Source organism: Fundulus heteroclitus, chromosome 4 (genome assembly GCF_011125445.2).
Source record: "Fundulus heteroclitus isolate FHET01 chromosome 4, MU-UCD_Fhet_4.1, whole genome shotgun sequence".
NCBI classification, from domain to species: domain Eukaryota; kingdom Metazoa; phylum Chordata; class Actinopteri; order Cyprinodontiformes; family Fundulidae; genus Fundulus; species Fundulus heteroclitus.
Window position 1 is genome coordinate 32,219,443 of NC_046364.1, and position 25,477 is coordinate 32,244,919.

The window sequence follows — 25,477 nt, forward strand, 5'->3', positions numbered from 1 at the left end:
CTGAAATGACGACAGTCATTTCAATGTAATACAATGCAAAACTGGAGAACAGTAGACTGAAGAACAGTAGAAATCAGTAGAGTGAGAAAATTAGACCCTGATGTCCTCCAGCAGCCTAGGCCTATCACAGCACAACTATAGAAATAGCTCAGGGTATGAGCCACTCTAACTATAAGCTTTGTCAAAAAGGAAAGTTTTAACATTAGTCTTAAAAATAGATAGGGTGTCTGCCTCACGGACCAAAACTGGGAGTTGGTTCCACAGGAGAGGAGCCTGATAGCTAAAAGATCTGCCTCCCATTCTACTTTTAGAGACTCTAGGAACCAGCAGCAGACCTGCAGTCTGAGAGCAAAGTGCTCTGTTAGGAACATACGGGGTAATCAGAGCTCTGATATATGATGGAGCTTGATTATTAAGGGCTTTATACGTTAGAAGGAGAATTTTAAATTCTATTCTTGATTTAACAGGAAGCCAATGAAGGGAAGCTAAAATTGGAGAAATATGATCCCTCTTGTTGATTTTCATCAGAACTCTTGCCGCAGCATTTTGAATCAGCTGAAGACTTCGAACTGCATTTTGTGGACTTCCTGATAGTAAAGAATTACAATAGTCCAGCCTTGAAGTAACAAATGCATGGACTAGTTTTTCAGCATCACTCCTGGACAGAATGTTTCTGAAATTTTGGAACCAGACCTTTAAAACATTTTTGTGGCATTAAAGTTAGGGATTCAGTGTACATGGAAGTATTTTAAGATTGTAAGTTGCACCTCAGTTAATGACATAATCCCCTTTTCTTTTAGTGCGGGACCGAGTGCGATCAAAGATGGAAAGAGACATTCTGGCAGAAGTTAATCACCCATTTATCGTTAAACTCCACTATGGTAAGATGAAAATATTCCTTATGACCCTTTAATTAATTATCTAGATTATCTAGAAAGATAATTAGATAAAATGTAATTTCTAATATAAAAGTGTGAGCCATCTGACAAGTCTGTTCATGTATGCACAAGTTTATGCACACAATATTTGGTCAGTAGAACTCAAAGAGGTTATTCCATCCGGCTCAGATGTCTGTGCAAACTCTAATTGTTGTTGCTGTGAGTCTCCAGTGGATGATTTGAGCCGTATGTGATGCCAATTAGTCTCTGTGTGAGCCATGCTGCACAAATGATTTGGGAAAAAGTAAATAATTGAGAAAATCATCTGATTGATATTCATGTACATAATGAGGAAACAGTTTTTTTAAATTATTATTCATCATGTTCCAGCTTTATGATTGTAAACATGCAGAGAACTGTGAACACTACACTTTTTATTTTAAGATTATATCCTCAGAATTAAAGAGAGTTTAATACGTTCCCAAGCTTCTCAAGCTCTCTATGAGTGGTGAAACGTGTATATCTGTGTTTGTGTTTAGCCTTTCAGACAGAAGGAAAGCTATATTTGATCCTGGACTTCCTCAGAGGAGGAGACCTCTTCACTCGTCTGTCCAAAGAGGTAGGTTTGCACCAAACAATCTTGTTCTTAAAACAGAAAACAAAAACAGTAATGAAATACACCGATTTTTTATTATTATTTTTCAAAATTTGGTCTCTTATTTTAAAAATAATGAAAGAGGATTCAAGAAGGCAACATATGTATGCTGCTTATCAGGTTTTGTATGCAATTTTATATAAAAGCTAAAATCTATTATGTTTTTATTAATTCATTTTCCCAGTTGGAAGTATTTTTGGATTAAGCTTTTATAACCTGAAAACCAGCCACTTTTTTGGATAGTTATAAGAGAACGAAGAGTAGTTATGTGTTATCAGGAGAACCTCTTTTTACACATTTAGGTCATTAATAATGTCTAATTTGAGATTTTTCATTTGCATCCTGGTGAACTGTGACTACACTACCATGCCTTTACTTCCCTAGGTAATGTTTACAGAAGAGGATGTGAAGTTTTACCTTGCAGAGTTGGCCCTGGCCTTGGACCATCTGCACAGTCTGGGAATAATCTACAGAGACCTTAAACCTGAAAAGTAGGACAACATAAAGGCTCCTCTTTCTATGTGTTTATATTTGACTAAATCCTTCTTAAGTTGATTTCTAGTGTCATTTGTCTCTTTACTCAGTATTCTCCTGGATGAGGAAGGACACATAAAGATTACAGGTCAGAATATCTAGTTGCAAACAACATGAATCATTGTTTTTACATATTTTTTTGTCCATATTTGTCTCACTTTGCTTCTGTGTTTTCATATAGACTTTGGATTGAGTAAAGAAGCCATTGACCACGATAAAAGAGCCTACTCCTTCTGTGGAACCATTGAGTACATGGCACCTGAAGTTGTAAACAGAAGAGGACACACACAGAGTGCTGACTGGTGGTCCTTTGGCGTCCTGATGGTGAGAATAGTGAGAGTGTCTTTTTGCTTTTATAACCACAGATCTAAGAGCTTCTTGTGTTGTATGATAACAGACATGAAACAAATCACATAGTAGCGACTCAAATAAAAAATCATTTGGCTTTCTTATTCCACAACACGGCTTCATTTCAAGTGTTGCAAAAGAATTTGTGACAATATAACCAAAAATCCAATGCATTTTTATCAGGATTTTATTTGATAGACCACAGTGATAGCGTCATAGTGAAGCAAAGGAAAACAGAATATGGTTCTTAACATTTTTCAGAAAATACAATTCTGCAAAATTTGTCATCCGTGTGTATTTTTGACTCCTTTCACTCTGATGCCCATGAATAAAATGCTATTTTCCAGATACTGTCTTACTCACACACGTCTTTCCAGCTCTGCTCATAAATTCTCTATGGGATAGACGTCCATGCTTGACAAGAAAGATTACTTTGTTCATCTAAACTCATTTTAACCTATTTAACCACATTATTTAACTTATGTTGTTTCTTCATGATGTCATCTATTTCCTGTGCACAAAACAAACAGGTCCTCCATCATTCATAGAAAGCTCATTTTGGTTTCAAATTTTTTTTAGTCTTTCTTATGGTGACTATGATGGAAAACCGTAGCTCTATAGAGAAATTAACAGACCGCCCCTTTGGCTGAGCTCTCTTTTTACTTCAAAAGAGCGTCATAGAATCGCTATGCACCAAACCTCCTGTCAATTTCCCACTCTCATGTCTCCAGAATGTCTCTGCATAGGAACCCAACAAGACCCCATCATCCTCAAAAACATATTTCTATCTCAATTAGGCACTGGCGTTGGCCAAGGTCAGTGGCTAACTGTAACTTTTATGCTTTTGGAGAGTTGGTTCTGCGGCTCTTAATTTCATACTCTTAAACTGGGTGAAGCTGAAGGGTTAAATAAAGGTCAATTCACATGTCAGATTCAGCTTAACTTTTAACAAAAGAAACAGAAACCCTAATGAAACCTCAGAAAGCCATCTGCAATTTGCCTTTAATGAGATGACTGACCTAATCTGCCATTTTTAATTCTGTTTTCCAGTTTGAAATGCTGACAGGGTCATTGCCATTCCAAGGAAAAGATCGGAAAGAAACAATGGCACTAATTTTAAAGTAAGGATGAAACGTTTTCTCGTTTTCTCTCTTAAAACGGTTGTATTGATTCACTCCCAATAAGTTGCGAAAAGATTTTATTGTTATTTTATATGTGTTGTAAAACAATTCAGTATTTATTGGCCTTTATTTGGTTTTGCTTTTGATTGAGTCTTATGCAGTAGTTATTTGTCCACATATATAGCATTCTCTTGTGTTACTGGATGTCAGGTCCTGTGCTTTTGAATCTTTGTCCATTAATTTGCATGTCACCTTCTTGATTTGATTTGTTATTATAAAAACTGTATTATAATATTAGACTATACTATATAAAAGCACAGTATGTACCAACCATCGGCATGTGTCCTTCCTGTGCAGGGCAAAGCTTGGAATGCCACAGTTCCTCAGCCCTGAGGTGCAGAGTTTATTGAGAGCACTCTTCAAGAGGAATCCTGCCAACCGTCTAGGTCTGCTATTCTAAACCTTTATACAACTTCAAAGTCATGCTGTAGTTTTGATCATGTTAATGTTTTAACAGTTTCAAAATGAGCAGAACATGTTCCAAAATCTGAGTATATCTTCTTTGTAATCATCATTAGGTTTAACTGTCCCGAAAGGAACAAACCATAAACACACTGCAGACTCTAAATGGTGGTATTTCACCTGTTTATAGTTCCCTAATCTCTCTTAAATGACTCCAAGAGCTTTTGGGGGTTGTGAGGGTATTTACTTGATTGTAGTCTGCAGTTTATTTTTAATCAACTGTAAAACAAACAGGTGTTTGAACGTGCTTTTGGGATGCTTCTGTGTTTTTTTCTGAAGCTGCGGTCAGCTCACATCTTTTTGTCAATCTGTCTGATCGGCAGGTGCCGGACCGGACGGAGTAGAGGAAATCAAGAGACACCGCTTCTTTGCATCAATTGACTGGAATGTAAGTGTAAATTAATAAGAGCATACACATGAAATTACTCCGAACTTGACTACACGACACAAATTATTCCAGGCCTTCTATTATGTGCAAATAGTGTGAATATAGTCAAGATAAAGGTAATTTGGTTTAAATTACCTTTAAACAGCCGCATACTTGCTGTACTTTATTGTAATCACGTTTGCAGTTGTCTAATGAAAAATCTGAAAACAATCCCTAACCGGTTTTTGTCTGTCTTCTTTATCTGACTGTAGTTCTGATCTTTAAAAGCCTTGCACTTAGCGAGTTTACTCATGTCTGTATGATCTGTCTAGCAAATTACCTGGGCTGTCATCATGGAACCTTAACATGCTTTGCTTTGATGTGCGCTGCTTAAAAAGGATCATTTTCTACAGTGTAATCCCTCTTGCCCTGGCTAAGATTCTCTTTAAGTAGTCTTTAAAGCCGTGCCGCATCGAAACCGGAGACTCACCTTGTCTCTGGAAAATCTTTAATACCCCAGTGAATAACGTAAAAACTGCATAAATCTGCCACTGCAACTTACTGAGTAGTTTACAATTCTGCATGTAGAAAAGGGACAATTTTGTAGCCACTGTATAGGTACAGTGCTGAGAAACAGTATTGGTCCCTTTACAGATTCCTTATATATTCTTTTTTTTTTTTTTTTTGCTTTCTTGTCATACTTAAATGTTTTAGATTATTAAGTACATTTTAATAGCATGCATATATATTGTGAGTAAACACAAAAAACAGTTTTCAAATTATGATTTTGCTTATCAAGGGGAAAAATGTGTTCCAAACTGGCAACGCCCTATGTGAAGACTAATCACCCCTGTTAAATCACAAACTAACTGTGAATAACAACATTATATTGGTTCAATTTCACTAACTCCACCCAGGCCTGATTACTGCCCTTTAATGTAAAATCAAGAATTCACTGAAACAGAACCTGCCTATTATTATGACGTATGTTAAAACATCACAAAAAGCAACACATCATGCTCTGATTAAAAAAAGGAAATCAGTAACAGATGAGAAACAAAGTCATGGACATCTATTAGCCTGGAAAGAGTTACAAAGCTTTTTTTAGGCCTTAGAACATCTGCAAACCACAGTGAAAGCCATTATCCATAAATGGAGACAAACATGGAAGAGTAGTGAAGTTTCCCAGGATCAGTTGGACAACCAGCATTACTCCATTCAAAAATAACAAAGACGCTAAAAATCTAATTACAGTTCCAAGCCAAAAAACACAGCTGACCAAAATCTGCAGTTTTCAAATTTTCATAAAAAAATATATATCTTGCTGATCTCAAACACCTACAAAAGTGATTCCTGTGGACTGACGAGACACAAGTGAAACTCTTTGTGAAGGTGTGTGTTGAATCTGGTGTAAAGCGAGCAAACATAGGGGTGGTTCTGTTGGTCAGCGAGTTTGTGGCTGCTTCAGGACCTGGTATATAGAGTAATGTAGCAAACAGAAAATTGTGAAAAATCTCAAAATATATTTTCTACTCTAGATTCTATGAAACGGTACCTCTCTGTTCTCACTGACAGGTGCTCAGCAAGCTAATCACACATTTAACTATCTCTTCCCCCCTTTGTCCTCCTGGCAGAAAGTGTGGGAATTGTAGGAATTTGCCGCAAGAAATGTTGGGAAGGTTAAAACATCCGCTAACAGTCAGCGTGGAATCTGCCCGGTGCATAGTACGCCCGAGTACGTGAGAATGTGTATGCCTTTTTTCAAAACTCTGTATGCATAAACCAATAAGATTCCTCATTCAAATAATAATTCAAAGTCACTATCAAATTGCTGCGTTTTCAATTTTACTTCCAGTTCATAATTTATGTTTCTATTTTGAGGTATGTTTTACATTAAACTCTTTTTAACTTTGTGTAGTTTCCTCTTATCTTAATGTCTTGTCCGTTGTAAGTGTAATTGCTTGTGTGATTGCATGATGGTTGCTACTACCACTCATTACAAAGTAATTGCCCTTCAAGAATCTGAAGTCTAAAGATCATAGAAATAATGTCATTAATGCATTCAGTGTATCGCTTTAATACAAAATGCTAATTATAATTTTTAAAAATTATAAAAGGGGATTGTACTGTCTTTGAGATTTTATTATTTTGTGTAATTCATCAAAAACAAAGCAGAATACAAAACTGTTATTCAACTGTCAGGTTATGAAGTCAGAAATGTTGAAGTTTTATTGATTTGTGAAATACTTTGGATTTTTGTATGTATAAAAAAAACACAGATTATCAGTTCGACTGTGATAGAATAAGCTAAAGTCCAGTTGTAAAAATACCATCTGTGTTTCTTAACATTTATTTTAATATTTATTTAACATTTATTTAACATTTTAACATTTATTTAAAAAAAATAGTTTTAAAAATAGTACTGGTGTCAAATGATTACATCACATTAAAATTTGACCAAATTCTAAAAGACAATGTCGAAAAAAATAATTTAATCCATTCTAATAGTACTTATTTTTCACTTTAGCAAATACATTGCTAAAATTCTGTTTTTGTCCCGCTGAATTGCATTCACTTTAAAAACAAAACCGTGATCAGATTAAGTACAGTAACAACAAAAGGAAATTCATCATCACAATATGACTCATGGCTTCTCATTTTGCAGGCTTGGACAATCATGAATCATCAATCAATTTTCCTGCAGAATTCACAATATTCTGCTTCTCTCTTCTGTCACCCCTGTGCTCCTCGCCACATCACTGTCTGTTCACCTTCTCTCAGCCACATTTCCACCTATTTCCAGACAGCGTTTGCTTAATGTGATGAGCTTTCAAAATAAGAGGCTTATGTTTTCTGCCATACCATTCAAACAAATCATTACTCTTATCAGACAGAGTGGTTTCCCTGTTATTGTTTGTGAACATGCAATCTCTCTTAAATGTATCATGCTTTTTAAAGGGTTTCTTCCATAAGGATATAAAAGAATATGAAATGGGCTGCCTTCAATATAGCTTTGCAATATCTGTGGCCTGTCAGTTACCTCTTTTATCCCTAATGATCCTAGAAGCTCACACAGAGGATGTCGCACTAGTGACACCTGCAGGCCATAATTATTATTGATGATAAACATGATTTGTCTTTTTGCACCTTTTTGCATCTATAACACTACTAAGTTAGTCTCTGTTGTATTTTAAACTGAGATAAATGGTCCATTGCAATAGCATTAATGTTGCTTCAATTATTTTGACGTTTTCGCCATGTTAAAACCACAAAACATCAACAGAGTTTATTGGGATTATATATGGTGGACCAATGCAAAGTGCAGCAGAACTGTTAAGTGAAAGGAAAGGAATACATGGTTTTCAAAATGTTTTCCTCGATTAAAATTTTAAGAAATGTATTGTGCTGTTTTTAATCTGATTCAGCACATTGTAGCACTACCTTGTGCTGCTAGTACTTCTTCAAATCCTTATAGAGGGTATGTCTCTATGTCTGCATGTGTCTTTAGTGTTCAGGTAAAGCTGTGCCACATTTCTAAGTCTCTCACAGCCTCTAACAGGTTGTCCTCATCGGTATCTTGCTACATTCATCTTTACATAAGCTAGGATGGGTTCCCTTGTCCCCCTCGGAAGAAGAACGTGTGCACATTATGACACGGCCACCGTCACATTTTCCCCTTGGGATGGTGTATTCAGGGTGATTGGTGTGGTGTTTGGTGCATTCCCTACATAGATTGTGCAAAACTGCAAGTTACTTCCAGCTTTCTTTCATCGGTGGACTTCTTCTTGCCAGTGTTTCTTCAATTCAATTCAAATTTATTTATATAGCGCCAATTCATGAAACGTGTCATCTCAAGGCACTTTCCAAAATCAAAATTTAATCAGATTATACAGATTGGGTCAGATTATACAGATTGGTCAAAAAAATGTCCTATCTAAGGAAACCCAGTAGATTGCATCAAGTCTTGATAAGCAGCATTCACTCCTCCTGAAAGAGTGCAGAGCCACAGGGAGAGTCGTCTGCATTGTCCATGGCTTTGCAGCAGTCCCTCATACTGAGCAAGCATGAAGCGACAGTGGAAAGAAAAACTTCCCTTTTTAGCGGGAAGGTAAAACCTCCAGCAGAACCAGGCGCAGTGTTTTTTTCTGTAGTAAAGCCCACTCTTGCTGATGTACCGCTGCTGTTGTCTTTATCTTTAGAAGCTGTACAGGAAGGAGATGAGGCCTCCATTCAAACCGACTGTTGGAAGACCCGAAGACACTTTCCACTTTGACCCTGAGTTCACCTCCAGAACACCAACAGGTAACTAAGACCCATGCATGTACATTCAGAGGTGAATGTCAAATGAAGATGGTTCTATTTTCATTTCGATTCAGCTCCGGTTAAATGTAGCTCTGATGATAAATAAACAAACGTGTCCAAAAAGAGGCAGATTTACTTATGTTTCTCAGAAACACTGTGTGTGTTTTCCATTTCCAGATTCTCCGGGGATTCCTCCGAGTGCAAACACACACCAGCTGTTTCGCGGTTTCAGCTTTGTGGCAACGAATCAAAACCAAGAAGCCACTGTTGCTGCTGTAGTTCCTTCCCGTCAGGAAGTGAACATCAACCCCATAGCGCAGGTATGAACTGTTCAGGGAAACGTCTAGTGACACAGTGCTCCTTAAAGCTTATCCTAACTCATAGTTTGACAACTCACAAATTAAGCCACATGTATAGACCAGATTTAAGACTTAACTGACAAATGAACCAAAACGTTCAATTAAAATGACTAAAATATTACATGATGATCTGTGTGCTTCAACAGCAGATCCGCAGCAATGTGGCATTCAAAGATACGTATGAGCTGAAAGAAGAAGTTGAACAGACCGGAGCCTTTGTCCGCAGAAGATGTCTGCACAGAATTACTGCTGTGGAGTATTCAGTGAAGGTAGGAACATTTGTTCAGACAATCTTTTGGCTTGGCTTTAGCACAGCGCAGGACGGTTTGTTGAAGCTAAAACTCAATTTATCCTGTTTTCATGTTCCGAAAAACTGCTTTCTGCAACGTCCTTTATGAAGACACTACAATTTTGGAACGTGGCTTTGAACCATGATCTCAGTTGATTTATAAAGCATCTCATGAAATATTAAAACCACTCAGTAAATGTTCCTGTTTATTTAATCAGATTATTGACAGAGCCAAGAAAGATCCATCAGACGAGATTGAAATTCTGTTACGATATGGACAGCATCCAAATATAATTACGCTGAGGGATGTAAGTAAAAACAGAACAGAAAAAAAAAAGAACACTGCAAGCAGAGCTGCAGGTCCTTGATTCATTTTGCTGACATACGTGTGTCCTTTTTTTCCTCCACACACAGGTTTTTGACGATGGCCAAAGTGTTTTCTTGGTTTTTGACGTAATGCGAGGAAACGAACTGCTGGACAGAGTTTTGAGGCTGCCGGATTTCACAGAGAAGGATGCGTCAGACATCATTTGCACGCTGACCAAGACTGTGGAGTATTTACACTCCCAGGGGGTAAGACGCCATACCACACCGACGTTAATAATAAAGTGCATTAAAGCAACCGCAGCTGAATCAAAGTACGGCACATCACTGCAAACCATAAACAGGCATTAAAAGAAACTACATAAGTATGACATAAAATCAATAAAAGATTAATCACAATAAAACCAATTTAAAACAAACAAGATCAAACTAAGTCTTGCTGATGTTGAAAACCATAGAATAAATATTGGTTTAATGATGAGTTTTAAAACTAGGCAGTGAAGGAGCCTCTCTAATGTGCAGGGGAAGGTTATTCCACATTTGAAGGGCAGCAATAGAAAAGATGGACGGCCCAAATGTATGCAACAATCCCAACAGTTGCATAAATTAGTATTGTGCCAAATCCAGTGCCTCTCACAATTATTGACACTGCTAGTAAAAGTTTGCACAAAAAAAGAAATTGCTCTTTTATTATGTTAGCAACATCACACACTGAGACCAGTGTTTTCATAGTTAAATTCCCTTTTGAATTAAAAAGATATTTTTGAACTGAGTTCTTTATGTTGGTCAGACAATCTAGAGCATCTTCATCAGTAATCTTTGACTTTCTGTGTTTCTGGGGTATAAAAAGGAGGTCTACTTCTCTTACCTGCTCCTAGCCACTCTTCAAGACAGGAAACATCAGAGAACATGCCATTCAGACAAAACCAGTGTAAATGCCTAAATACATCTTTATTAGTACAGTGTAACCTTGAGTTGAACGTCTTTGTTCCAGTCTCATTGTTGCATGGACATGCTGCTCAACGTGTCATGGCATGATGAGCTCATCTCCACCTACTCTGAACATGTCTTCAGCATGTCAGGAAGGGAGAAGCGGGTCTATCACCTCATTGGCCAAACGTAGTGATGGATCGGGCTGCAAAAGAACCGAGCAGAAGCTGACAGCAGCAAAAATCGGGCATTATGGAGCAGCATGGGAAACGCGCGGTGCAGAAAGAGGTTTTGCAGCTGGAATAGAGTACGCTTGATGTATTCTACAGTGTGAGAAAGATGTATTCTACAGTGTGAGAAAGATCACGCGTGATGGCCTGAGCTGGTTGCAGGCGTCACCTCATTCAGAGCAATAAGACTTTAAAACAACTGAAGTTTGGCAAGTAAGGCTGAGGAAGCCAGAATATATCAGGATGGACAATAATTATGTAGAGTGCTGCAATCACACAGTATCATGAAAGTTTTTAATCATCATTTATGTTGAAATATTTCTATTTCCAAGCACACATGCTTGGAAATAGAGCAGCATACAGGTTGGTTGATCATCAGCTTTGTTTCAGGTTGTTCATCGAGACCTGAAGCCCAATAACATCCGTTATGCTGATGAGGCTGGGCTCACAGAATCCATCAGAATATGCGACTTCGGCTTTGCCAAACAGCTCCGGGCAGAAAATGGCTTGCTGATGACGCCATGTTACACGGCCACATTCATGGCTCCCGAGGTACTTTTCTCACTAATCAGCACAGTAACACATCTGCTAGCCGCCCCCAACATTCACACGAGAGAACGCATCAGAGAGGGCTGCTTATTGTGCGTTTTTGTGTTTTTAGGTTTTAAGGAAGCAGGGCTACGATGCAGCCTGTGATATCTGGAGCCTGGGGATCCTCCTCTACACAATGATAGCTGGGTTAGTGTAAAGTTTAAAACCAGTAAAAAGGTTGTTGCTGTCAGCTTTTTAAAATGCAATTAATTGTTCTGTTGTCAGCATTAAGCTAGTGTAATGCCATTATTCCCTACACATGATCCCACTGCTGCAGTCCTATAAATAACATCCCCCTGGAACAAAATCTGCACAGACAATAAGACAGAAGGTTCCCCCAAGGACAAATCTCTTTTTATCTCTTTTCCTCTCTGCCTTTTATGTCCTGCCTTGTTTGAATTCTATGTTCTCTACAAACTGTAAATATTAAGTTATTTCCCAAACTGTTATTCAAACTGGTTTATTGTTTTATTACTAATTTAGCACATCATTAAATCACTGTACACTTCTCTTTCTTGTTCAGTTTCAGCCCATTTGCCAGTAGCCCTAATGACTCAGCAGAGGAGATTCTGGCTCAGATTGGAAGTGGGAAAGTTGTTATCACAGGAGGCAACTGGGACGTGGTGTCTGAAGCTGCCAAGGTTGCATCTTAATGTTTTCAGACATGTATTACAAAGCTGTCTGTCCTTTCTTGTGGCACTGATGCTGTCAAATTGTACTAATATTGCCTGTGTGCTATCTGTGCATGTCTGACAGGACATTGTAATAAAGATGCTCCATGTGGACCCTCACCAGCGACTAACTGCCCCGCAGGTAGGAAGTTATGTAGTATAGGTGCTTAATCATTTTTCCTGTAGAAATAAAAAAAACAGTCCAAAACATCTAACCATTGAAATCCCTGTACGTATATTACTGGCATTATAATCAAAGGTGCTGTCAGCCACAGACAGAGGCATAGATACACAAATTGTACCAACGTAGGTACAAAGTTGGGCTTTTATGCATATGAGCAGAATATTGTGTGAGGAGCTAACTTGCAAATGGGAGAAAATTAAATTTTTAAACAAACCACAGATTTAGGAGAGCTCATTAAAGATGACAGATGATGGTTGGAAAGATGCTTAGGTGCAACAAGCGTGGAAACCTCTTCACTTTGGAGTCTGACATCAGGAAGAGACCTTTATTGGTCAATTACAGAGCCAGACTATGAGGACAGGGACCCATAAACGGCAGATTATGCTGCTCTTGTATGTTAGAGAGAACACCAAGAAAACAGTTATATTAAATTGGAAAAAGAGATGCAAGAACTTGGAAGATTCTTTACTAGAACCCGACAGAAGACAGATGTTTAAGATGACACCCGAAAATTACATATGTGGCTTGATTTGTTATAATTTAAACTTAAATAATTAGGTTGTCATTTTACTCATTTCACTTGCTTTAAATCCAAGCAGTATGCTGTATTCACTTCCAGTGTTTTACTGTTTATAACGTTCTCTGTCAAATGCTATGGTAATAACTGGTATCTAATACGGATTAAACATGGATCATCAGTTTTCCTGCAATGCTCTTTAGGTTCTTCGGCACCCCTGGATTGTAGAGAAAGAGCAGCTCTCTGACACACCTCTCACCAGGCAGGATGCTCTCACTGTCAAGGTCAGACCTTTTCTGCTTTTGATTCTGTATCGGTTCGACTGTACCGTATTGTCAATTATTCACTGATAGCACATTATGTGGGACATGGCCAAGTAATTCACAAACAAATTTTAACACAAAACAAAAACTAGGGATCTACACTAAAAGACTACAAAAAGTTGCCCGGTGTATTCAAAGGAAATATGAATGAAAGGATAAACAATTGTGCAGCGATGACAACTGTTTTTACACAGAGATGGCATGATGATGCTTGTTTTGCTAAAAGATAAGCTATAAAACTTAATAATGAAGAAATGGATGTCCAAACTTGGAACTCACAGGGTAGTTATTTATTTCTAACTTTTATTTCTGTTATACGAAAGAAAACAGGAAGCCAGAAAATATTACCTCAAATCCATTAGATATACAAGAAAAGATTGTGTATATGTAATTATATGCGTTTTTCACCATGTGATATATATGATATATAAAATGTCAAACTAAATTGAATAGTTAAGGGGAAAATGCTAATTAAATGTTTTTAATGTTAATATTATATATTTTAAAACGTCATTATACTGTGTATGTATTTAAATAATTCAGATACATTTTGCTTTGATTTCCTTAATAGTATTTTCCTTCTCTTGTTACCTTTTTAAGCCTTTACATTGCAAAAATGCATAAGTAAAGAGCTTTTATTACTTGAAATAGATAGGTACTCACATCTGTAAAACAGAAGGTCCAATGCACAGAAATGAGCTGGATTAAAAAGATTGAACTTGTGGATGATTAGATCAATGTGTATAAAATCGGGAATTTTGGCTCTGGTTTATTTGGGCAGGCCCTCCAAAAGGTCTAGTCTTCAAATTATAAGTCGACCTATGCCTCATGATTCATCATGAAAGGTTTTAGTAGATTTGTGTTTTCTGATTTTGTACTATTATGTCCTGTTTGCTTATTTTCAATAACCTGGTCATCAATTCCTGATATTTTGGCCCCACATGTTTTCCACAATCACTCAATATGAAATCAGAGAAATCAGCACAGTGAACTCTGTGTTTCTGTTGTTTCATTATATTAAATAAATAAATAAGATCTGATTGTTAGTGTTAGCATAATTGTTTTATCATCCCTGTGGATTTGAATTATGACTTGCATATAAGGGAGTTATGGCTTCTAAGATTCAAATACTACTACTACTCAAATACTACTTCTGCTCATTGGTTTTAATGTGATATACATCAACATACTGTAATGTGCATCCGGAATCCACTAGATGACACTTTTACCACTTACTGGATTATTGTACAGATCATTTGAATGCATTGTCCTTTATGTTCCGCTAGGGGGCTCTGTCTGCCACATATTCAGCTCTGAAGCGCTGTGCTCCTGCTCCAGTCCTGGAACCAGTGCAATCCTCCAGTCTGGCTCAGCGAAGAGGGCTGAAAAAACTGGGCAGTTCAAGCGTCACCTCTGAACCTAAAGAAAAGGAATAACTTCAATTTCAGGACAGGAAGACAGAAGGGAAACAATAACGACCCACTTGAAAAAGACTGTCTCATATTCTGACAAGCACAAATCATGCCTAATTAACACTAAAGTGGCATCAAGATTGACTTCTGTTCACTTGGTTATCGTTGCAATTTCCAAACTGTATCTAAACGAGATAAACTTACACTGTGACATAACATTTGTTATGCATGTCTTCATAGAGAGCTCTATGATCCCAATGAAGTGGCTTTAGTGGAGAGAGGGTTACATTTTAATAAGCAGATGCCTTCATAGATCCTTTGGATCTTTCCGACCTGTCCTGTAGCCATTTCATTCAAACTTGATACCAAAACGACCCCTTTGTGGAGTATGAAACGGCCCTTCCGGTCATTTGCAACAAACGTGCACTCATTCGAGTCCAAGCAAAGCAAATGTAAACACGCCTGGTCATAAAGGAGGGAAGACTTTTGTGCAATAAACACTGTGCAATACATCCAGCTCAACTGGAACTGCCTTGAGTTGCACGTAACCTAAAATGAGAAGAATGGACAGGAAAAAAAAAAAAAAGGAAAACCACAGTTCAGTGCCACAAAGACCATAAAGTAGATCTTTTATTAGCTTATATTTTGACACAAAAAGGTGTCACCCATAACAGTAACAATATTTTCCTTCCATCCTTCTGGGAGTTTTGGGGTTTTGCATGTAAATGTAGAAAAGTATGTGAATATCTTCAAATAGTGAGGTAGGTTGGAGGCAACTATGGCGCTGACTTTCATTTTCATAATGTGTGCTTCATAGTTGTAAATGTGTACATGTATTCTCTGCAGCGTTTTTGCAGTTAAATGTATCCCTGATCCATAATTGTGGGTGGGATGCAGTAGCTGTGCCATTCCTTAAACCCATTGCTCTGAGCAAAACCTTCCGTCCACGCATCGTGTCGTTTCATCATCTCCGAATGTGAGGATCCGTTATTGTATTTGCCCTCTGCTGAGACTAGCAATACGCTTGTTTTTTTTCCATTAGCGTTTCAGAGTCAGAATATTTGAGAACCTCTGTGCTAAATGTTCGTTTATGCTGTTGTTCACTGCAGTCCTGGTTGCACCGGTTAAGAGGTAAGATCATGAAAAGCCTCATCAAATACAGACGTGAGTAGCACTTATGTTGTGTTAAACATTTACAGCGTTCTACCTTTTGCCAGGAGAAATGTAGGCTATAATGTTCCACAGTTTACATAAAGACTTACTGTTAGAAGCTTAAACCATGCAAAGCAAATATGGTAACTAAGACCCCCTGTAGCTGATTGTGTACCTCCATGCACCGACCACGCCGGTCCTGTTGCTTTACACATCTGTAACAAATGTAGGTGGGACTGTTGCTATATAAGTGCACAATTATATTTTGTGTAATATGCCCCATGTTGGAGGTGAAGCTGTACATATTGTTTGCTAATTTAGGATGTACATACTGTCATGCAAATCCCACACTGAAGAGGTCAAAATCTGTGTGTGTATGTGTATATATGCCCAGCTGTACAATGACACACAGCCCAGAGGACTGTAAATGATGTGTTTGCATTTATAAGGAAACTGTAAATATACTGAGGTATTGTTCATCAACTGCTTATGCTGCACAGACTCTCTCCACCTGGTCAGACATTGAAATAACTGGCTAAACGGTCAAAGGTTTACTAATAAAGTATACGAATGGGTACACAAAAACTGTCAAATGTGTGAGTACACCCAAAGCATTTACTGACAAGCTTATTCATGGGAATTTCACTCCACGGAGAATGATGGGCGTGTTGTGCGATTCTGGAGGACTGTTTCGTCCTGGATGTTGGCGAGTCAACCATTACGGTACAAGTATCGGTGCAAGCAATACTGTCTTCCTGATTGTCCGATGAAGAAATAATTGTGTTTAAAAAAAAAAAAATGTAAACCAAAATTATTGTTATCTCAATTTTCTCTCAATCTGCAGTTTGTTCACATAAAGCAATTTCATAATAGATATAATTTATTAAAGCCACACAAAAAGGAAATCGGATATACTTACAGCAGTTTAATTTAGTCTGAAGGTAAAAAGCTTAAAAGGTTTATTCAAGTCTGAAGCAGTAAAAGTTAGAGATCAGTTATGGTCACTTTAAACTTGCTGATTTAAAAAAATAAAACTTTTTAACCATAAAAATAATTCATCTTTAAGTATGTAGTGCTATTAAATCCTTGTGTTATAAAAATAAAAGAAAAAATATTACGGTTTAACAATATTGTAGTATTTACAGTATTTAGAAATTCCAAACTACAATGCATCCATCATCTAACTGCATTGAAACACAACAATTATCTCCTACTGCTGGTAAAATATGACGTACACTACATTACAGTTCTGTTATCTACACTTTTTTTAATATTTGTTTTACAAAGACTTAAAGGGGCCATATCATGCAAAATGAATTGCTCATTTAAGTAATAAGTCAATTCAAAGGGCTGCACATGAACAGAACTTAAGAAAAGAAACCGTTAAAAATGAAAGCACATAGCAGTGAAATAGCAGCAGCAGGTTAAGATATAAGACAAGTTGGAGGAATTCAGGGTTTCAGCACTTTTACAGTTCTCTGGCAGTTTGTTCCAGATAAGAGGAGCAAAAGAACTAAATGCTGCTTCTCCTTGTTTAGTTCTGGTTCTAGGTGTGCAGAGTAGAATTGAGCGAGAAGACCCGAGTGGTCTGGAGGGTTGATACACTGATAACAAGTCTGTGATGTATTGAGGTGCTAAATCATTCAGGGATTTATAGACTAACAGGACTGTTTTAAAATATTTTCTCTTAAATAATAAAATTAACTTAATTTAAATATTGGATGGAAACCACTCTTTTTGCACCAAACAGGGAAGCAGATTTGTAATTTCAACTTTTAACCGCAGATGAAGTAGGCTCTGCTTTTCACGGACTCACAGAGGCGGTCTGGAACGGAATGGACACGTACGGGAGCGGAGGCTGTGGAATTACGGGGTTAGTCTTAGTAAGGATGCAGGCAGCAACATTCTGGATCAACTGCAGCTGTCTGATTGACTTTTTAGGCAGACCTGTGAAAACATCGTTACAGTAATGATTTTTAGAGCTCAGATTTAGTGTGTAGAAAAGCCAACAACATAGTGGAGTAACTGCCCACTGACACTTGCACAGAATCAGGCTCCAGGGAGCACAACTGAAACCAAAAAGTGAAGGAGGAGGATCTGTCATCAGCAATGCTGAAAACATCACCATCACACACTGGCGGGATAGCTCAGTGATTCACATGGCCTGTCCCAACCAGATTTGGAGATGCAGTAAGAAAGAGAAAAGGATGCTCAACATTCAAAGGTCATTTTCTGTACAATCAGTATATGGGAGGAGTAGATCTCATGGATCAAGGTGTTGCAATGTATCCTTGGAGACACAAAAATAAGTGATGTTACATCCGAGTGATTTTGTTCCCAATGCCTGGCACCTGTACTGTACAGGCATTGCAGGCTGTACAGAAAGTCTGGAATGGAGAAAATGGATGTTCTACATTTCAAGGCATCTTTAGCCCATATGCTAAAAAAATGAAGGTTTCATCCAGACATGCACAAGAGGAAGGCCCAGTGCCACCCCACCACGGTTAAAATGCAGAGCAGTGTCCAAGGCACCTCATGAGATCAGGTTTGGCTCTGGAGAACACTGGGCCCAGCTCACTGAAACCAAAAATGCCAACAGCTGCGATGATCCAGCCTTCACACGAAAAAACAAAATACATCTGTGTGCAGTCAGTGTGTTGTGGCTTTGTGTCCTGGGTGCTTTGCAAAATTTTGTACAAGATAGACTTGTATAAATCTGAAATGGGTGAGAATGTATTGCCTAGTTACAGATTACAACAAGATGGCTGAAGTGTCATGTTCAGAGTTAGTTTTGGAAAATTTAAAATGTCCACTATTATATAGCTGTTTAAGAGGAGCTAAGACAAGACTAAAAATAGATCAGCAGTGTTGAATGAGAGGGGAGTGAAGAAAGGGATTAGATAGTAGTAAATAACAGGATAGGATAAGAGTTGCATGCAAAGTTCTATGTTTATGCTTTCTGTTTAAAAAAATGTCAAAATATGCTCACATTGTAACATACAGTATTTTATGAGTAGGAAATTTTAAAAGTTATGCTGCTGGACATCTGGAAAAATCCTTCAATACCATTCTATATATATATATATATATATATATATATATATATATATATATATATATATATATATATATATATATATATATATATATATATAGAGAGAGAGAGAGAGAGAGAGAGAGAGAGAGAGAGAGAGAATATATAATGACTGTATATATATATATATATATATATATATATATATATATATATATAAAATGTGTGTGTGTGTGTGTGTGTGTGTATGTGTTTGTAGTCATTATATAGATATAAGATTGATAGATAGTAGCACTACTTTATTATGCAATATTGCAATAAGAGGCAGTATTAAGAAGGAAAAACTCTAAATGCAGACTTTGAACTTTTATCTTCCACAACGGGCTTCTGCTGATAAACATAAAGGAAGTCTGGATTGCTTGCGCTATTTTCATTTCACTTGAATCTTACGCAAACAAATGTTTCTCCCTAGCTGAGATTGTGAGGCAAGTTTCATCATAGCCACTAGATGGCAACCAGTCACAGCCAATTCTCTGTTTGTCTCACTCTCTATCTACCTTCTGCTGAGGAGAAGTTGTCTGTTTTCAAGACATCCCCCCCCCACCACCACCACCACCACCACCACCCTCACCAAAAAAAGAACAAGACGAAACTCTTTAATTTATATCAACCACCAGGCCCTCACTCCATAAAAGCTTTTAGCAGGCGCCGAGCTGATGTGTCAGGTGGGTGTGGCAGGCTCATCAGCCCTGACATTTAAGTGCAGTAGTGCTCAGCACAGAAGGGATTGTAGGATATGAGTAGATACAGATGACAAGCCCCCCTGCGAGGATGATTGCAGTGGAGTGACAGGAGGAGACCAAACAACAGAAAGAGCAAAGAGAAGGTGTCGGGAGGGGAGAGATGAAAGGCGAAAAAGAGGAGAAATAAGAGCTTTGAGAAACAATAACTCAACCTGACAATTACATCTTTGTCGGAATTTATTTCAGAGCTCAAAGAAAGGAGAACTTGGAGAAATACACAGAAGTGAAATGTTCTTGAACTTAAATGTATCTGCTTCCCACATCTAAAAGTATTCTTAACGTAGTTATGATGATAGCTATTTAATCTAGGCAGTCATCAGTCAGCTTCCTCTAGATATCAACCTTATCTCTAGGTGTCTGATGAGGAATAACAATAGTTCGTTAGAACGACGGACCTCTGACCGTCCAGCAAAACCAAAGCTGGACCATTTTCTGCACTCTACCAGGGTGCATTTTTCCTGGTATTTGGATTCAAATATGTTTCACCCTAACAGATGTCTATGTTTGGATTGTTTGGATATCATGAGTGTTGTATTTTACTGCCACTGCCAAACATTTGAAATGATGTTTGGCAAATGAAATGTAGCAGCTTAACGTGCTCTGACCGTTCATGTCCAAGTAAAGGTGTGACATGTGTGCTCGTTTTTTTTTTTTTTTAAGTTGAAATTCAGGTATCTGATATCACAATGGAAAACGAAGCCCGTAAAGTTTATGTTACAAAAATATTTTTGCTGTGAGCCTTCGTTGGAGGAAAATCGTTTAGCAGAAAGTAAACATTTTTGTTTGAATGAGAGCAGGGTAGCCCCACTGGCATCAGTAAGTGTTTCTATCTTATTCCCAAAGTTGAGTTGATGGTAAGTAGAAATAAAGGTGAATTGCTGTTTTTCTAGAAGATGCAAGAGTCTCACCAAATATCACAGCTTTCTAAAACACTCTTAGGAGAAACATAGCTACCAGATAGAAATTAGTGTTAGATATAGTGTTGTAGACAGGGTATCCTCAGTCAAATTGGAGGAGAAATATGGCACCAACGGACGTCTTCCAAAATTAAAACTTGCTCCAAGGCCACTGAAGCTATCAACCCTTCTCTTGTTGCAGTACTCCCTGATCAGTATGCAGCATCAATATCTCAAATAACTGCTTGAAATGCAAAGAATTTCAGCTAATTAATTAATGTGCAATAACCAAGGTGCAATAATCTATTTAATACACTGTCCTACAACCCGTGCAATAATTCTGATGTAGTGACTTCTGCTGCTATCAACACCTGAACATAAGTCAGTACACATGTATGTATATATGTATGTACAAATGTATACAATGTATATGCACATATATACGCGTAGGTACGTATGTATGTAGGCGCATAGATATATGTATATATTTAAGTATATAGATATGTTTATATATATATATATATATATTATATATATATATATATATATATATATATATATATATATGACATATATATATATATATATATATATATATATATATATATATATATATATATATATATATATATATATATATATGACCCATTGTATATATGAAGACCCACTGTATATAACTGAATGCACCTTCCCTACTCTGCACCTTCTTGTATGAGCCGATGTGACGAGTGAATTTCTCCATTGTGAGATCAATAAAGACTATCTTATCTTATCTTATCTTATCTAATTATATAAGAACCATGCATTCAGCCAATCTATATATTTGGTGATGTTTGATGTTTAATAGAAAGTCAAACTACAACTAAGGGCGGTGTTTGAGGTAGTGGAAGCTGCTTTAGGCACAGCCATCTGGGTTTCTTTTGTTGCACGTCTCCCCCCTTGTCTCTCTAGGCACGGTTCCACTAACTGGTAATGGCCACACACCGCACAGCCCAGCTCAATTTTGAGTGTTTCAAGAGCAGGTTTTTTTTCAGGCCCTGCTGAGGAGTAAGGCCAATGCGTGCTGGCTTGAGCGAAGTTTTGAGTGAACGCCCCCATCTTTGGTGATTGGCCGTGGGACAAGGAGAAATGAGAAGGTTTTCTCCGAGGAAGACCAGAAAAACTGAAGAGCGACAGTGTTATTGTTAAGGACCACTATTTCCTGTCTGGCTTTATTGAGATGGAAATTCCAAGTAGTTGTGTAAACTAATCATTTTCTGGGGTTACGCTTGCAGTGAGCCTATGTGAAGAAAACCTTCACATAGTTTAGTTAAATATTTATTCATCGCAAGTTATGTTGTCATTACAACGTTCCATTATGAATGTCTTGCTGTTTGGAAAATTGATTTGATCCATATCCAGGTCACTTGATCAAACACAAGTTAATCTTCAATATTAGAAGGAGACCTAGATGAGATTTGCAGTATTAAAAAATGCATGTTGCTTATTTTTGCATTTTAAATCTTGCATGTAAAGATTTAAAGTTGTGTATTGTTTCACAAACAAATTTACAGTGCCAAAATAAAAGACAGCAGGGTTATCTAGTATGAATTTTAAATGTAGGACTACACAAAATGTTTTTTTTATTTTTTTATTTTTTTGAAAAGTGCATAGAACAAAACAGAATATTGTCGTCTCTACTTGGTGAGTCCCTGGGTCCATGACATCTTGTGCAATGCAATGTCAAGTAAGTATTTCAGTATTTCTGAAACATATTTGGATTCAACGGATTCAAGCAAGAGGACCCCCAGGCTATGATGGACACAAACACGCACGTGTAAGCTGAGCTAACATCTGCAGAACTTCTTACTGGCACAAACCTGTTTACTTTGTTGCTTAAATTTGTCTATCTGAAAGACTGTTTTTTTTTCCATATTGGCCAGTCGGTTGATCTCTAAAGGTCTTTGATAAAGAAATCTGACCATTGTTGTCTCCCCTGGCAGCAGCCCAACAGATTACAAGTAAATTAACCAAGGAAGGAGGGATCTAATTAAAAACAGGCAAATAATGAGGGAAAAACATCAAGGGAAACATTTGGCCTCCCGTAAAAGATATTGGATCAGTTGCTTTATTTTATTCATTTTATCAATAATGTCATCTATTTTCCTTTTCACTAACAACCTGATTGATCATGAGCAGAACAGTCTCGCAGAGGGCCGTTACGAACAGTCTTTAACACTCACAAAGTGATTACAAAAAAAAAGCGTCTCATTTGAAATGCAGAGCGGATAGCACACGACATCTGATTAAGCTGTTGCGAAGATGAGGAAAGACAAGGATGAGTGCAGGCACACAGAACAAGTATCTGTACACGTGTTATTAAATTCAAATTACAACGTTGTCGGATGCAAATCTAGCTTTTTTTTTTCCCATCATGTTCAACATTCCTCCTACTTCACACAACAGAGCGCTGAAGACAAGCGACATACAGACTCTGACAGGAGCAGAGATCCCACCACCTATGTCATTAGAAGCGCTCACACACAAGCACACATATATATATACACTCATAGTGACAGACAGTCTTGAACACCCCATGGCACTACAGCACGACCTGCCATTCGGACATTCACCGAATGAGACGGACAAATCTCCGACAGACGGTTCCTGACAAAGAGATTATCACCATCGCGGGAGAAGGGTGCGCAGCTGTGGGTGGAGGAGTTGGCGAGATGTGTGACTTTGTGCTTGTGTGAGAATGTTGAGAAAGCTCCTTTTGAACATTCACACATTTGGGCTTTTCTCATGCCACCGTTAGGCACGCGTTCCCACCACAATGTACTTTTGTCCGTGTACGACTTTTATCCACAACATATGTCTATCACCTTGCAGCGGTCAGTGCGAACACACAACCAAATACCCACTAACTGTGAACACTGGGAGCAGATTCCTTCGCTGTGTTTGTCCATTAAACAATAACTGAGAGATGTGGCTGAAAAAAAGGTGTTATGGTGGTTAAAGAAAAAAAAGGGGAAACGTCGCAAAAACACCAGCAAACAAGCTTTATTCTGATTCAGAACTGCTGCCTGGATCTAAATATTTCTGGGTACACATTAACAGTACAGTCTTTGTTGTCATTTCACACCCATTTACGCATGTCCAGCGCTGCCCCTCGATGAAGTTTGATTATCAACGGCTGCAGTGTTGCTAACTTCACCTTTAATTGTGCTGTATGTTCCACACTGTTGGCATTAGCTCTTATTTTCTTCAATTGAATCACAAAGCCCCCCCACACTTTAGTTAATTCTGATATATCAGTCCCTAAAAATATACACCAGCCGTGGGAAATGAAGGCAATTAGATTCCATCCAACAAGCGAAATATATTATGAATTTAAAGAGTGAATGCCTGACACTTGACATATTGTATCCTTACCAAATGTTGTGCTCAGGTAAGAACTATCCAAATGTGGCACTGCACACACCCATGCTGCCATGACAATTGTGATTTGGTTCATGGTGAAGCTCTACCACAATGTCAATACTTTTGTCTTTGTGTTTGTCTGGGTTCGAGCAACTACCTGAGCTATAAGATTTGGGATAATTATAGATTCACCAATCAGGCTAGGGTTAACAGCAGATCAATTACTGGAGGGTCTGATTTATTTTCTTTAACTCTGCCACGACTAAGAACTTGCGCCATCCCTCAGAACTCCATTAAGGCTTATTTTAGATTTAATAAAATCTGTGGAGATGTGTCATAGCACTGTTTTCTCTCAGCAAGAGCCTCCCTGCATTACGTTTGCATATTCTTCTTCTGCATGCGTAGGATCTTCTCAGGGCACCCCAACTTCCTCCCACAGTCCAGAAATATGCATGCTGGGTTAACAGACAAGTCCAATAACTCCAATTTGTCATTAGCTGTGTGTCTTTGTGTGTGTGTGTGTTTTCATTGTTATTTGACCTGTCAGCGCTACTTTGTAATCGACTGCCGACCTCTTCAGGGTGAGCCCTGCCTCTTGCCCGTCAAACTCTGGAGATAAATGGATGGACGGATTGATGAACGTAATTGCTTTTCATGCCTCGACACATTAAATCCCTTTCTCTACAAACAAAAGTTTAAAGTATAAATTCAATTCAAATGGCAACAAGACATTGGACCGTCAACGCAACCAAGATGAAGTTTACAGATGCTAAGAGACCATCATAAAATACAGCAACCTATTGTCAAAAATGCCACTGTCTCTCTTCACTGAGTTAAACTCAGTGAATGTGCATTGTGTTCTGTTGAGGATATTTGCACCGGGAGATGTTTGCATTAATATTATCTTCCATTATATCTTCTGTTGTGACGCCAGGATGTTTACAGTTTGAAATAAAAAAATACACCATCATCAATCAACATAACCATTAGTTGTAGTTTTAAACAAAAAGATTAAATTATGTTGTGTTAATACAAATGTTGTTTGGTCTCATTTGATGTTTTGATTACCTGTTTTTTTAGCTGCTGCCTGTTAGTCTACAGTCCAATTATTGTTCTTGTTTATAAAACTGCCCGAAACATGTAGTTTGAATACAGGTATTTTGCCAAAAAATGATGCAGTAATCAAAATGAATTATAATGCTAGCTTTTTGGAAAATTTCCTGTCGTTACAACATGCTATTTTGGAGTATTAGGATTTTTCTTGTAACTCAGCCATAATAATGGCATAGTAATAATGTAACAGATAATATTGTGCATTTCTCTTTAAATTTAATTTGGCCACAAACACAGATTTCTGAGTTTGATTATTCCAAATCGCTAGTAATTGTATTATTCATTCGTAAAAACTGAATATTTTGATCAAGTTTGACATCAAGATTTGAGCATTTTGCAAAAAAAAAAAGTCCAGCGTAGTCACTGTAGATGAAATGGTTGATGGGACACAGCTTGATGTGTCCTGACAGAGTCTCAAGCCAACCAGGAATTGCAACAATAATTGTGATATAATCATGTAATCCAAACACAAATACACTCACAAGTCAAAGGTGCCAGTGGAGGATAAGTGAAGCTCCAC

At 37.7% G+C, this 25,477-nt stretch overlaps 1 protein-coding gene across 1 annotated transcript in view; it reads left to right on the forward strand.

Moving 5' to 3' along the window:
- rps6ka2 (ribosomal protein S6 kinase, polypeptide 2) overlaps nt 1–16,294 on the forward strand; it is a 30,301-nt gene extending 14,007 nt beyond the window's left edge. Inside the window, exons 4-22 of the mRNA XM_012855151.3 lie at nt 801–881; nt 1,418–1,497; nt 1,918–2,024; nt 2,118–2,155; nt 2,249–2,391; nt 3,466–3,536; nt 3,894–3,982; nt 4,382–4,446; nt 8,625–8,727; nt 8,905–9,047; nt 9,233–9,355; nt 9,594–9,683; nt 9,790–9,948; nt 11,250–11,411; nt 11,521–11,597; nt 11,974–12,091; nt 12,207–12,263; nt 13,026–13,106; nt 14,432–16,294. Of these exons, the coding sequence (XP_012710605.2) occupies nt 801–881; nt 1,418–1,497; nt 1,918–2,024; nt 2,118–2,155; nt 2,249–2,391; nt 3,466–3,536; nt 3,894–3,982; nt 4,382–4,446; nt 8,625–8,727; nt 8,905–9,047; nt 9,233–9,355; nt 9,594–9,683; nt 9,790–9,948; nt 11,250–11,411; nt 11,521–11,597; nt 11,974–12,091; nt 12,207–12,263; nt 13,026–13,106; nt 14,432–14,581 (1,937 nt within the window). The 3' untranslated portion in view covers nt 14,582–16,294. The remainder of the gene's footprint in view (nt 1–800; nt 882–1,417; nt 1,498–1,917; nt 2,025–2,117; nt 2,156–2,248; nt 2,392–3,465; nt 3,537–3,893; nt 3,983–4,381; nt 4,447–8,624; nt 8,728–8,904; nt 9,048–9,232; nt 9,356–9,593; nt 9,684–9,789; nt 9,949–11,249; nt 11,412–11,520; nt 11,598–11,973; nt 12,092–12,206; nt 12,264–13,025; nt 13,107–14,431) is intronic.
- Nucleotides 16,295–25,477: the final 9,183 nt, after the last annotated feature.